The 13,464-nt window shown below is 56.2% G+C and overlaps 1 protein-coding gene across 5 annotated transcripts in view; it reads left to right on the top strand.

The window, feature by feature from the left end:
- The window catches only part of MAD1L1 (MAD1 mitotic arrest deficient-like 1 (yeast)), a 416,346-nt gene extending 409,459 nt beyond the window's left edge, over window positions 1–6,887 (top strand). For all 5 annotated transcript variants that reach the window (XM_011956957.1, XM_011956959.1, XM_011956961.1 and 2 more), the window contains one exon: window positions 6,475–6,887. In XM_011956957.1, the coding sequence (XP_011812347.1) occupies window positions 6,475–6,633 (159 nt within the window). In that variant the 3' untranslated portion in view covers window positions 6,634–6,887. The remainder of the gene's footprint in view (window positions 1–6,474) is intronic.
- Window positions 6,888–13,464: the final 6,577 nt, after the last annotated feature.

The following is a 13,464-nucleotide window of genomic DNA, read 5'->3' as shown; positions in this document are numbered from 1 at the left end:
TATATATTTATGCTGAGGTTTAGATAGCAATTACATTAAAACCAAAGATCAATTTTGGAAACATTGATGTATTTACTATGTTGAGTCTTCCAGTTCATAAACATTATATCTATTTATGCAAACATTCTTTTGATTCATCAGTATTTCCTAACTTTCTGCAGACACTGTGCAAGTTTTTGTTAGATTTATACCCAAGTATTTAAGATGTTCTGTAAATTGTATTGCCTTTTAATTTGGCTTTTCACTTGTTTGCAATTGCTTTATAGAAACGTGGTTGATTTTTGCATGTTCATCTTATTTCCTGCAACCTTCGTGAACTCACTTAGTGTTTAAGGAGTTTTCTGCAGATTGCTCAGGGTTTTCTACGTGGGCTGTCATGTCATTTGCGAGTAGGGACAGTTCGTTTCTTTTCCAATCCCTGTGCTGTTTTCCTTTTCTTACCTTCGTGCCCTGGCGTGAGGAGCTCCTGTGCTGGGTTGAGGATGAGTGGGGAAAGCCAGCTCCCCGCTGACCGAATGAGGGAAGGCAGCCAGACTCTTCCGCGAAGCAGTGTGAGTGGAGAGTTCTTCGTGGAGGACTTTCCCTTGATTCCTACTTTGCAAGAGTTCCTTTCAGGAATGGAGATTAGGCCGGGCGCAGTGGCTCAAGCCTGTAATCCCAGCACTTTGGGAGGCCGAGACGGGTGGATCACGAGATCAGGAGATCAAGACCATCCTGGCTAACATGGTGAAACCCCGTCTCTACTAAAAAGTACTAAAAAACTAGCTGGGCGAGGTGGCGGGCGCCTGTAGTCCCAGCTACTCTGGAGGCTGAGGCAGGAGAATGGCGTAAACCCGGGAGGTGGAGCTTGCAGTGAGCTGAGATCCGGCCACTGCACTCCAGCCTGGGCGACAGAGCGAGACTCCGTCTCAAAAAGGAATGGAGATTAAATTTTGTCAAATGCTTCGTCTGTGTCAACAGGATCATAGCATCGTTTTTCTTTAGCCTGTTGATAGGGCAGATAACATTGATTGATTTTCAGATTTGAACTAGCCTTTGTTTTACACCTCAACTGAATCTTTCTTGGTCAGGGTGTGATACTCTTGTTTGTATATTACTGGATTCCATTTGTTAGTATTTGTTGAGTATTTTTGCATCCAAGTTCATGAGAGACTGATACTTATTTTTCTGTGTGTGCGCGCACCATCCTTGTTGGTTTCAGTACAAGGTTCATAGTGGAAAGGTGTTTCCCTGTCTTTTGTTAACTGAAAAGGGATTGTGTAAAATTGGTATTAATTCATATTTAATGTTCAGTAAAACTTTCCAGTGAAACCATCTGGGACTGGAGATTCTGAGTAGCATTTTAATTACAACAAATGATTTATTTAACGGTTATAGGACTACCGAGGCTGTCTATTTTATCTTGGCACATTTTGGTAGTGTGTGGTTCTCCAGGAATCCATCCAGTTCTTTATGAGCATCAAGTTTTGTTGTCATATTTTTTATTGTTATTTTAATAACAAAATTCTGGATCTATTATAATATTTCCATTTCATTTCTGATATTGGTCATTTCACTCTTCTCTTTTTAATCTTTGTCAGTTTTGCTAGGGGTTTATCAATTTTATTGTTGGTCGTCTTAAAAAATTTTTGAGACAGGGTCTCACTCTGTTGCCCAGGCTGGAGTGCAGTGGTGTGATCATAGCTCACTACAGCCTCAAACTCTTAGGCCCAAGCGATCCCAAATAGCTGGGGCTACAGGTGCATGCCACCACACCTGGCTGATTGATTATAGAGATGGGATCTCACTGTGTTGTCCAGGCTCTTCTCAAACTCCAGGGCTCAAGCAATCCTCTCACCTTGGCCTCACAAAGTGCAAAGATTACAGGCATAAGCCCCTGCCCCTGGCCGGCCTTGTTGCTATTTTTTAAAGAACCAGTTTTTGGTTTTAAGAACTGTCTTTTGTTTTCCTGTTCATTCCTACTTTTATTATTTCCTCCTCCTGCTTCAGGCTTGTTTTGCCCTTCATTTCTTAAAGTAGGAATTTAGAGAATTGATTAGAGATCTTTCTTCTTTTCTGATACAGGCATTGAGTGCTGTCAGTTTCCATCTAAGCACTGCCTTCGGTGCGTCCGGCAAATTTTATTATGCTGTATTCTTGTTTCCATTCTGTTCTTTTTTATTTCCTTCGAGGCATCCCATTTCACTTGTGGATTACTTTGAAGTGTGCTATTTAATTTCCAGGCACTTACCCAGTTTTACTGTTTTCTCTGACTGGTTTCTGGTTTTGATGTCCACTGGTGTGGCCGCCACCTCTTCACACCACCCCACAGATGAACAGGATTCATATAACTTTTCAGTATCTCAAAGTAGCATCGTTTCCATTTCCTGCGTGTTTTCTCATTTTAATGCATTATTTCAGCTTTGCTTGTTTGAGCCAGGACTCCGGGCTTCCTTCCTTCGGTCTCTAGCTTCCTCCCCTCGAGTTTTCCTGTTCATGGAGTTGCTCTGGGACCCTCAGCACCAGGGGGTCTTGCTCTCGACAGGAATCCCTAACAGTTCCCCCTTGGCCTCCGAGCCCCACTACATCCTGCGGTTGGTGGTGTGTGGAGAGAGGTGCTGTCTCTGCTCTCCAGGTGCCTCGTCAGCCCGCACTCCTCCCTCACTCCGTGTCTATTGTCCATACCCCCTGGGACACCACGGGGCTCAGATCAGGGGATGGCAGGACCAGCACTTAGTAAGGCCCCGCAGCCCCAGGTACTGTATGAGCACTGCAGAGAGACCTGCTCACGTGGCAGAGCTGGAATGGGGCCAGGCATGCACTCCCCAGCCCACATGTTCCACAGACGAGCTGCAGAGGCCCCCGACCCTCCAGGGCAGGCCCACTCTGCTTCCAGAGGGGCAGGTGAGCCCCAGGCCAGGCCAGCCAGGGTCTGGGCTGGAGTGCAGTGGCCACAATGGACACTGAGAGTGTCTTCATTAAGAGTGAGTGTCTCAGTCTCCCCCAGGGCACCCGCCAGCCACACGGCCGCTGTGTGTGCAGACTAGACAGGTGGCAGCTCAGGCCGGCCAGACAGAAGGGAGAGGAAGCCAGAGCCAGCACACAGGCCGCCCCATAAATATTTCCAGCCACAGCCAACATGTCTCACTGGCAATTTGCTTTTTAAAAAATTGCGCTCTAATTTTAAGTGAGCAGCCCCTAATTACAGTGATTTACGAGGTACCTGGGGACTGTGTGATATTTGAACATGGCAGAGGGCTGAGCAGAGATGGATGGGCCGGGCGCCACTCATTCAGCACGTCCTGCTAATGCCAGAGTGCTGCTGAGGGTGTCGGACTGAGGTGGCCCCTCCCAATGCAGCCGGGTACGCTGGGGGAAACGGAGTCAGAGGTGCAGAGGTGGGGCGGCCCCTCCCAGTGCAGACCGGGTACGCTGGGGGAAACGGAGTCAGTGGGGCGGCCCCTCCCAATGCAGACCAGATACGCTGGGGGAAACAGAGTCAGAGGTGGGCTACAGGGCAGATTGACTTGTTCGCAGGGGGCTGGTGTTTTGCAAACGCTGGGTCTGCCTTTGTGTGGGGTTTGAGCTAGGAGAGTAGTACTGGTCACTCCTGCCTGTCCCCGTCCACCCCCGCCCTAACCTGGAGGGCAGTGTGGAATCTTAGGGCATCATTCTTCCAGAGCCGCCTGAGGCCAGCAGAGAGGAGGTGCTGGAGGAGCCGTGGGTGGGCGACCCGGCCTACCACTGGGAGCAGCTGTCTCGCTGACACTGGCGGGGTGCACCTGTTTCAAATAAAGAATGATCAGAGCTCACGCCTGTAATCCTCACCTCGTGGGAAGCTGAGGCAGGAGGATCACATCAAGACAGGAGTTTGAGACAAGCCTGGGCAACATAGCTAAAGTCTGTCTCTAAAAAAAAATTTAAAAATTAGCCAGGTGTGATGGCACATGCCTGTAATTCCAGCTGCTCAGGAGGCTGAGGGGGGTCACTTGAGCCCAGGAGTTCGAGGCTGCAGTGAACCATGATCATGCCACTGCACTCCAGCCTGGATGACAGTGAGACTTGTCTCTAAAAAATACATATTTTTAGAGAAGAACGGCCAGGCTCCCAAAGCCTGCCAGCCTCTGAGGGCCAGGGAAGGTGGATGCCTGGAGAACAGCTGTTCTTCGGACCAGCCTGGCCGGAGTCTGTACCACAGTGCTCCAGGCCCAGCCAGGTTGCCAGCCCTGGGTTGGGAGGAGGGCGAAGGGCCGGCTAAGGAGACCTCTTCCCACACTGCCTCCCACCCCTGCCCGGCAGCTGCAGGAGAATCAGCCCCTCTGACATTTAGGGGGAGAAATTCAGAATCAAGAGCAGAAAGCAGAAATGAAAGGATTTTCTCAGTAAAAGGTCAGAGTGGTTTCTCTTGTTTTTGTTTAAAAATGGTTTGTGTTGAACTATGACAAGGCCAAATGTATTAAGGCAGCAGGAACAGGGGGAGGGCCCCTGAGAAACAGGAGGTACAGGAACAGACCAGGCAGCAGGGGCCCGGGGGGCAGCACGTGCACCAAAGGTGGGGTAGGGGGGCGGCGCCACCATCACAGCCAGGCCCAGCTCAGGTCCCGGTGGACAGGGAGCTGCCAGGACCAAGCTGGGTGCAGCCGGGCTGCCCTGTGGCTCCGGGGGAGGGTTCCCAGAGGGCTGCCTGCCAGAGGAGTGCTTTACAAAAGTTTCCTGAGCTCTGATGCACACACATGCGGCTCACCCTCAAGTCTGCCGTTCCGTTCCCGGCACATTCAGTGTGCAGCTGCTACCACAGTCTAACCGTGGCGCCGTTCCACCGGCCCTGAGCCCCAATGTGCCCCTCCAGGACATCTCCTGGGCATGGAGTTGTGCCTACTGGTCTTTGTGTCTGGCTGGGCATGTTTTTGGGGCTTTACTCACGTGGCAGCCTGTCTCAGAGTTCAGCTGTACGAAGCAGTGTTGACGGGTAAACCCGGTTTTCTCTCTACTTCCGACGGTTGAGGGCTGGTTCCGCTTTCCATCTGTTAGGATGGGATCATGCTGCCGTGGACATCGGCGCTCAGACCCCCTGGCTGCGCACGCGGGCACGTGCTGGGCCCATGGACTCTGCGTTCAGCTCTTTGAGGAGCCATCAGCTGTTTGCAGGGGCCGCACCACACACGCCCCCACCAGCGACACGGAGGGTTGGATTCCCCTCCACCCAGCAGCTCGTGCTGTTTGCTCTCCGTGGCCGTCGGCACGAGGCGGGTCCGCGTCTCGCTCAATGTGGTTCACGTTTCCCCGGTGCCCGGCATCCTGGCATGAGCTCATTGGCCGTGTGTGGCTCTTCTCTGGAAAGATGTTCGAGGGCCCCTTAGTTGGGCCCTGTCCTCTTTATGGTGGAGTTGTGGGAGTTCAGGCATATTCTGGGTTCGGGACTTTTCCGGGACGTGGTTTGAGAGGGAGCTTTGTAGTGGGCTGGGTTTGTGTCCTGCCTGACCTGGGGCTGTGTGGGACACCTGCCAGCCCTGTGGACAGTCAGGGCCTGGGTGCCCACTGGGGCAGAACCAGCCAGCAGGCACCTGGGCAGATTTGGGCATCAGCGAGAAGTCGTTCCTGGTCGGAGCTGTCTGGAGACAGGGCACCCTGGCTTGGGAAGCAGGGGTCTCCCCGTATTTGGGAGTGTGTGTGTCACAGGTGTGTCCCCTCCCACCTGCGGCATCTCTGCTGTGGTCTCCAGAGTGGGAAGTGGTTCCAAGCCAGAGCCCTCTGCCCCGTGCTGACTGGGGTGGGGCTGGCTCTCAGGGGCAGCTGGGGAGGAAGAGAGATGACCGAGTCCCTGCTCAGAAGGGCCTCTGTCCACTCCCCACAGCCCAGGATGGTGGCACAGCAGCTCGCTCAGACCTGCTGTGTGACCTGAACCCTGTAGGTCCTGCCCTGTGTCCCCTGGCACCTGCCGTGCTGTCTGGAAGCTCCTGGTCACCAGGCCATCTCCTCCTTGCCCATTCTCCAGTTACAGGAGGCTGCCCCCTGGGCTGCAGAACCCACAGAGCCAGACCCCGCCTGGTCCCAGCGCCCCTGCACAAGTGGGGAAAGCTAGGTCTTGGGGCCACAGGCAGTCTGGAAGGCATTGCGGGATGTGCCCAGGGAGTGGGGTCCTCCAGCCTCAGTGGAGAGTGGCACTGGGGCCAGTCACAGGTGCTGGAGCCCCCCAGGCAGAGGAGGAAGGGGCGAGGCAGCAGCGCCTCGGGTGGGCACACCCCGCAATGCCTGGGACCCCCAGCTTTCTGTGCACATGACAGTGTAAACGACAGAGACCCTGCCCTGGGTTAATTCAGTCCCTTTAGGTGACCTGGAATAAGGCCTGGCAGGGTTAAGCACACATCTACCCCTGTCCAGGTCCTCAGGCCGATGGAAGCCCCCATGGCTGGAGGGGCTGTGGAGGGAGGGAGGGAGGGGAGAGGGAGAGGCCTGCCAGGCTGACCGCTGTCTTGTCTCTTACCTGCCCCACAGGCCACCAGCCCCTCAGGCTCCAAGATGCAGCTGCTGGAGACGGAGTTCTCGCACACCGTGGGTGAGCTCATCGAGGTGCACCTGCGACGCCAGGACAGCATCCCCGCCTTCCTCAGCTCGCTCACCCTCGAGCTCTTCAGCCGCCAGACCGTGGCCTAACCTGCAGCCGCTCCGCTCGGCCTGACCTGCGGGTCCCCTGCCCCGCCAGCCACAGGCTGGGTGCACGTCCTGCCTCTCCAGCCCCGCGGCAGCGGCATGACTGACGGACATGCCGAGACCTACGTCAGACTTCTGCTGGGGCGGCCAGCACCCTCCCCACGTGCAGACCCTGTGTGTCCTGGAGCCTGGTGTGTGGGCGTCGGCTGCCAGCCCAGGTTCCTCACCTTGTGAAATAAAGTCTTCTCCCCCAGACAGTCCCACCCACCCTGTGTGTCTGTGGCCCAGCCCTAGCAGGGTGGGAGGGAGGAGGGGAAGGAGCTCTGTCAGCACACCACCATCCGTAGCCCAGCATCAAGGGGGTCAGGCATCTCCGCTCTGGGAATGCACAGCCAGCGTGCAGGTGGCAGCTGGGACCAAGGGTGGCCGGGTGCCCTTCCCACCACCATGGGCTGAGGCCCCTCCGCTTAGCAGCTTCCAGCTCTGCCTCGAGGCCGGGCCCCAGCTCCGGGGCTTCCCTTTGCTGATGGAACCCGGATGGAGGCACAGGGGTTGGGGGGACTGTCTTCACAGATAAGGACGCATCGAGGGGAGACTGCCCTCTGTGCCCATCACTCCAGGGCCAAGGGAGGGCCTGGACCCGGCTGGCAGCACCAAAGCCAGGGTGGGGCGACTCCGCGCCACAGGGCAGATGGAGCACCTGGCCCTCGAGGCTGGAGAGCGAGTCCCCTCCACTGAGCTCGGCGGCCCCGGCCTTCTCCAGCCATGGGGAAAATGAGCCCGTGATTCAGAGGTACAGGTGCCGCTGTCTGAGCCCAGCAGAGGGGAGCTGGTGCAGCCAGGGGAACAGCCTCGCTGCAGAGATGCCGCTGTTGAGACGAGGGAGACCCGGGGCAGGGGCCAGGGGAGGAAGGACCAGGCAGGGCGTGGCCTGCGAACTGTGGGCCAGGGCCATGTCCAGGGCTGCTGCTTCCACCCAGACTCCTCAAGGGCGGGGCAGCTCCAGCTCTGCCATCCCCGCCTCACCCCCCAGTTTCCACTCCCAGCACCCCCCGCCCACCATTAGAACACTCCACCAGCCTCTGCAAACCCTTCATGAAAGCCCTTTTCCTCCAAGTCTCAGGGAAAGTTGGGGGGGCCGTCCTCTAAGTGGCCCCCTGGGAGAGATGGGTGTGCCCCCCAGCCTTGAGACAGGAGGCCCCTGATTCCTCCTGCATGTCCTCTCCCAACCCCCCAACGTCACCTTTCAGTGTTGGCTTCTGTTCCTGGGCACAAGGGGTTTGACGGAGGGGTCCTCGGAGGCCCGTGGGGTTCAGCTTCACGAGGCTTTGTGCGGGACGCAGGCTGTGCAGACAAGAGGAGAAGTGAGACGTTTCCACGTCAGGCAAAGGCTGTTCTGCCCTGGCTCAGCCCCGGACACACATGGCCTCAGACAGACACAGCCCCGCCAGAGCCGGGCAGCCACTGGCTCTCACGCTGAAACCGGGAGTCCCAGACTGCCTGGCCCCATCGCAGCCCTGGGGCTGCCGCCACCCCACGTCTCAGCTGAGCACACCGGGGCCCACGCAAGATGCTGCTCCCACGGCCACAGATAATCAGAACGGGGGCCCTGGTCTAGCCTTTGGGCTGTCCTCCGCCAATACCCCCCAGGCCAATCCCAGGGTCCTGGCACCCCAGCCCCCACCACCCTGCTTTCCCCATCACCATTCCTGCCAAGCCACAGCCTGAGAGCCGAGGTGCCTGTTCCCACCCACCCTTTCACCGCCAGCAGCCCGGGTGATGGCCCCCCGACACACTTATGGAGCTGGGGCTTCCGGGACCGAGCCCCACTCAGCTGGCCCTTCAGGACCAGGGAGCCAGCGCCACCCTGGCTGTGAACACAAAGGGGCAGGGGTTGGTTCTTGTCAAGGCAATTTAGGAGATGGGGTCTGACTGGGCCCTGAAGGCGGGCAGGACCCCAACAGGTGGGAAGCGGGGATAGGGTGGGCCCAGAGGCTGGAGGTCAGGGGCTGTCCTGGGGGAGGACAGAGGGCTGAGCCCTCAGGCAGAACAGAAGCCCACAGCCTCTGCCCTGGGGGCAGCAGGGGACGTGGTCCCTGGTGGGTGGCAGCCAGGTCCAGGTAGGAGCCCCATCAAAGGTGGTGGTCTTGATGGCAAGACCAGCCAGCCCAAGTAGGAATGGAATGTATCGGGAGGATTTGGGGCAGAGGCTGAGCAAACGGGAGGGTGGAGAGGTGGCTCAGCCTCAGGTGGCCCTGGCACTGACTCCCCTGGTGGACACACAGCCCACGGCTCCGGGACCCTGGGACCGCCAATTCTGCCATCACCGATGCCAAACCTGGTGGCCAAGGAGCACTGGCCACAGACTCCACCCACGCCAGAAACACCGCACCAGGGGATCCCACTGCCACAGACCCTGTGGCCACAGGACTCCACCCACTGTCCCCAAGTCCTTGTGTCACCTTCCCCAGATCTGAGGCTGCTGAACCTTCTGGTTGTTGCAGCCTGGGCCACTGCCCACACCTGCCTTCCACCCCAGCTTCTGTGGCAATCGGGACAGGCTTGGCAGCTAAAGGGCCACAAACAAGCCCCCTGTCCCCAGGGCAACCTCACGTCCGCATCCGGACCCGGGGCTCCTTTCTGCCTTGGTCTCCCCTTCCCCCTCCACAGCCAGGCGTCTCCAAAGCACCTTACTTTCGGGGAGCCTGGGGCCGGCCCCTCCCCTGCCAGCTCCCCGGGAGGGTCTACACCAGGCTGGGCCCCCAGCCAGCGCTGAGATGCACCAGCCCCGGCCGGCGGGCAGCTCTGCTCAAGATTGTGGGATTCTCCTTTCCCGGGAAGAGGCAGGGGTGGGGCTGGCGCAGCCCTCACACCCCCGAGGGACGTGTCTGGGTGGGCTGGAGAGAGCAGAGGTCTCTGATAACATGTGTCCCTCGCGGGCTGATTCAATAAACCTTCCCGGCGAGTTTGTCAAATCCTCTTCACGTGTCTGCCAGGCGGAATGGGAAAGAAACAGTGCGTGAGGAGCGTGGGAGGCACCGCCGGGCTCCGGGCCCCGCCCAGCCCTGGCCGCCGGGCCAGAGAAAGTTCTGGTTCTGGCAGATTCCCCGCTTCCCCCAGCTCCTTAGTGGGCACCCAAGGCTAAATGGTTCTTAAGCCGCTAATGACTAATTTTAAGGGATTAGTGCCGCAGCAATAAACTGTAATTGCCAGGATGTAACAGGATTTGGGGGGCCCCAGGGCTCCTTCCAACTTCCCGGCAGGCCGGGGAGGACAGTGCCACCTGCCGGGGCCTCTGAGGGACCAACCTCTCTCCCTCCCTCCCTCCCACTGCGCCTGGCACGGGGCAGCCAGCACAAGACCCTTGCAGGGTGAGTCTCTCTTTCTTTCCCGCAGACACCTCACGAAAGTTCTGGAGAAATCCCTGGGTTTTGTGCAGCCCCTCACTCCTCAGAGTGGGGTCCCTGGAAGTGCCTGAGAAAGGCAGGTCCTCAGGTCCCGCCTGGAGCAATTGTGAGAATCCACCTTTAACAAGTCTCTTGCGCAGCTCGTACACACAGAGGCTCTCATCGGCTTGGAACTTGCCAATTGGCAATGCTCATCCCCATCCCATAATGATCCTGCAAGTCTGGTCTTGTCAGGAGAGGAGACCTCGGTGCAGAAAGACAGGGGCTGGCCCACCCACACCTCCTGCCAGTCTGTGTTGGGTGTGGACTCAAACCCTGCTCTCTCGACTGCAAATTCAGCTGCCCCTCCAGGCCCCAGCGTCTGAGTTAAACTTGGCCCATTGCCCTCCTGTTAAAATGTCGCCAGGACACCAGGGGCAGGCAAGGCCCAGGACCTTCATTCAGAGACAGCATTGGAGGGAAACTCAGAGGTCCAGAGGCTCAGAACCTCGGGCCATACATACAGGAGTGTGTTTGCAGGCAGGTACATGCAGAGGTGTGGGTGTGCACCACTGTCACGCCTGGACACACGACCCGTGTACACGTGTACATATAGGCATGTGCAATGCATGTACCCAGGCTTGGTTTGTGTGTGCATGTGAGCATGCGTGTACATGTGCCATGTGTGTGCATAACTGCACATGTATATTGGTGTGTAGCCCTGTGTGCACATGTGTACATAGAGGCATGTATATGTATCCCTGTATGGTTTGTGTACATGAGCATGTGTGTACATGTGACGTGTGCATGTGTGACTGCACGTGTACTGGTGCTTGTCATGTGTGCACAGAGGTGCATATGTGCACCTGTGTGCAAGCATGACTGCACGTGTGTACTGGTGTGGGCCACGTGTGCATGTGTACATGTGTGTACACACGACTGCATGTGTCAGTGCATAGCCGTGTGTGCACAAGGTTGCATGTGTATGCACCTGTGTGCATGCATGCTTGCACCCTGAGGACAGGCAGCTTCACCAGAATGCTTAAATTCCTGCTTCCGGCCCAGAGAGGAGGAGTTTCCTGTCCGAAGTCACACAGTGCTCAGAGAGGGCCAGCAAGGAGGTGCTAGGAGCCCAGTCCAGACATCAGCTGACTCAGCCTGGCAGTCTCATTTTGTTTTACGTTTCTTTAACTGCACAATTCAAATGCATTTTTAACACTAAAACAAAACACAGATCCCTCCAACAATACAGGAGGAACGTAGAGTGAAAAGGAGAAGTCCCCTTCTGGCCCCCATCCCAGACTCTCCCGCCCGTGGGTGGATATGCACACCTGCCATATGGACACATGAAAACACACGGTTTTGCTTCCCTGGGGGGCCTGTGTGGTTTTAAAATCCCTACGTGTTGTTCCACAGCTTGGTTTTTCTCACTTGACAATACGTCTTGGAAATTTTCCACAGAAACGTCTACCGATGTACTTCACTGGATTTTGCTGTTGCTGCCAACACCCTCAAGAAGTTTTATTGAAAACGGTGACGCACAGAAACACCAGATTCTCGTCTTAAAGTAAAATTGACGGCATTTTCCACAACGTCCGTAGTTCTGAACCAAAGCGAAACACAACACTGGGTCCCAGATCCCAACGAGCAGAGGTGGGAACCACAGGGAGAGGCTCCGGGGAAACAGGACCTGCCGACTGATGCCCTGATCTTGGACCTGGGTCCCCAGAACCTCGAGAAAGAACTGCCGCGGCGGCGGCCACCCCGGTGGGTCGTCTTCTGGGGTTTGGTTACAGCGGTTGGAGCTGCCCAACTCATCCTCACCCACGAGTAAACCCTCCCTTCTGCTCATCTCCTGAGCCAGCTCTGTCCTTTCTTCGGCATTCCTCACTACCTGGCGTTTTGTTCAATGCATAGTTTATTTATGACAGACACGTACATCTGTTCCAGTAGATGCAGGAATGTTTTAGACAGTTTAGTGTCCCCACCCACAGAACAGCGCTAAGAGAGACGCCATGCGAACCGCATACGTAACTTGACGTTTTTTAGTAGCCACATTAAATAGCAAGCAGCAGCCGGTGAAATTAGTGTTATTAAATACACCTTCTTTAACCCAATATATCCGAAATGGCATCGTTTCGACGCGTAATCAATATGGACAGTGAATGGGACCTTCCCCAGTCGGCGTTGGTCTCGGGGATCCTGCTGGATTTTCCACTTGTCCTTCTCGGTTGGGTCCAGCCACCCCGGGCACCCCTGGCTCTGGCATGTCACCCCCGTAGGGGAAGGAGGGGCCTTGTCACGTTTGCCGAGGAAGCTAGTGCCGGTCACGGCTCACACCAGTGCACGGCCGTACGCCAGTGAATCCATGCTGTGTGGTGACAGCTGATGGCGTGCTGTGTCCTTACTTGAATAATGAGAAAACTGGAACCAGAGAACAAGGGAAGCGGCTGTCCCGGCTCTGCTGTCCCTGGGCACAGGTGGAGGTGGTGGCAGAGCCAGGCCTGGCTCCCTCCTGGGCAGAGGGACAGAGGTGAGCAGTGAGTGGTGCCCACCAAGGACAGGGGACCTGGAGCTCAAGGTTCCTCAGCTTCCTCCAAGCACCTCCTCCCAGATGGAGCTGGGGGCTGGGCAGCCGGGCGCACCCCGGCCGGGAAATCAGGCGGCCTCAGTTCAATGCTGGCTCAGCCCAGCCTGCGGGACAGTCACAGGCAAGGGTCCTCCCCTCCCCGGGCCTCAGTCTTCGCATCTTGAAAACGGACGGACTACAGGACCTGCTGGGGGTGTCACCTGGCCCAGCACCCAGCCCGGGTAGGGGGACACCCCAGGGCGCAGTATGTGGCCTCTTCAGCATAACACTATAATTAACCCAATTACCCACCGCCTTCATGCTTTTTTTTTTAATTTAAAATGGAAATTAAATTTTGCAGCAGGTTTACAGGCTGTTAACAGAATTCACTAATCAAACCCAACACCAAGTCCTCGAAAATGAGAATTCAAAAAGGTCTATATTTGCATATTCATGTTTTTAATAGGGTTCAGAAGGTATATTTGCAGCTGATGAAAGGATTAATTAAATCTATTTGCATTGGTGAAGCATTTTAACCCCTTCTGAGCTGGCCGGAGAGGGGAAGGCCCTGGGGCCCAGTGGTAAACGTAGCCTCGGGCGGACGGCTAGAGGTGCTGCGCCTGCTGCCCCTTCCTGGGGCCCCCCATCCCAGCAGGGAGCCTCCCCCAGCCCAGTATGGCAGGGCTGAGTGGGCACCAGACCCGGGGCCTTCACAGCGGCCCCAGAGCAGTCCTGTGACACGGTAGCTTCAGGGGTTTTTACTATAAAAACAAACATACACTAGAATTTTGGTTTTTTATAACATTCATACTCACTTTAACATATTTAGAAAATGTGGGAAAGTCTCAAGAAAAAAATGCAAGTCACTTAAGTCCAGGC

Source organism: Colobus angolensis, unplaced genomic scaffold (assembly GCF_000951035.1).
Source record: "Colobus angolensis palliatus isolate OR3802 unplaced genomic scaffold, Cang.pa_1.0 Scaffold43, whole genome shotgun sequence".
Classification (NCBI taxonomy): Eukaryota; Metazoa; Chordata; class Mammalia; order Primates; family Cercopithecidae; genus Colobus; species Colobus angolensis.
The sequence above is the reverse complement of the archived record's forward strand: the minus strand, read 5'-3'. Positions and strand labels throughout refer to the sequence as shown.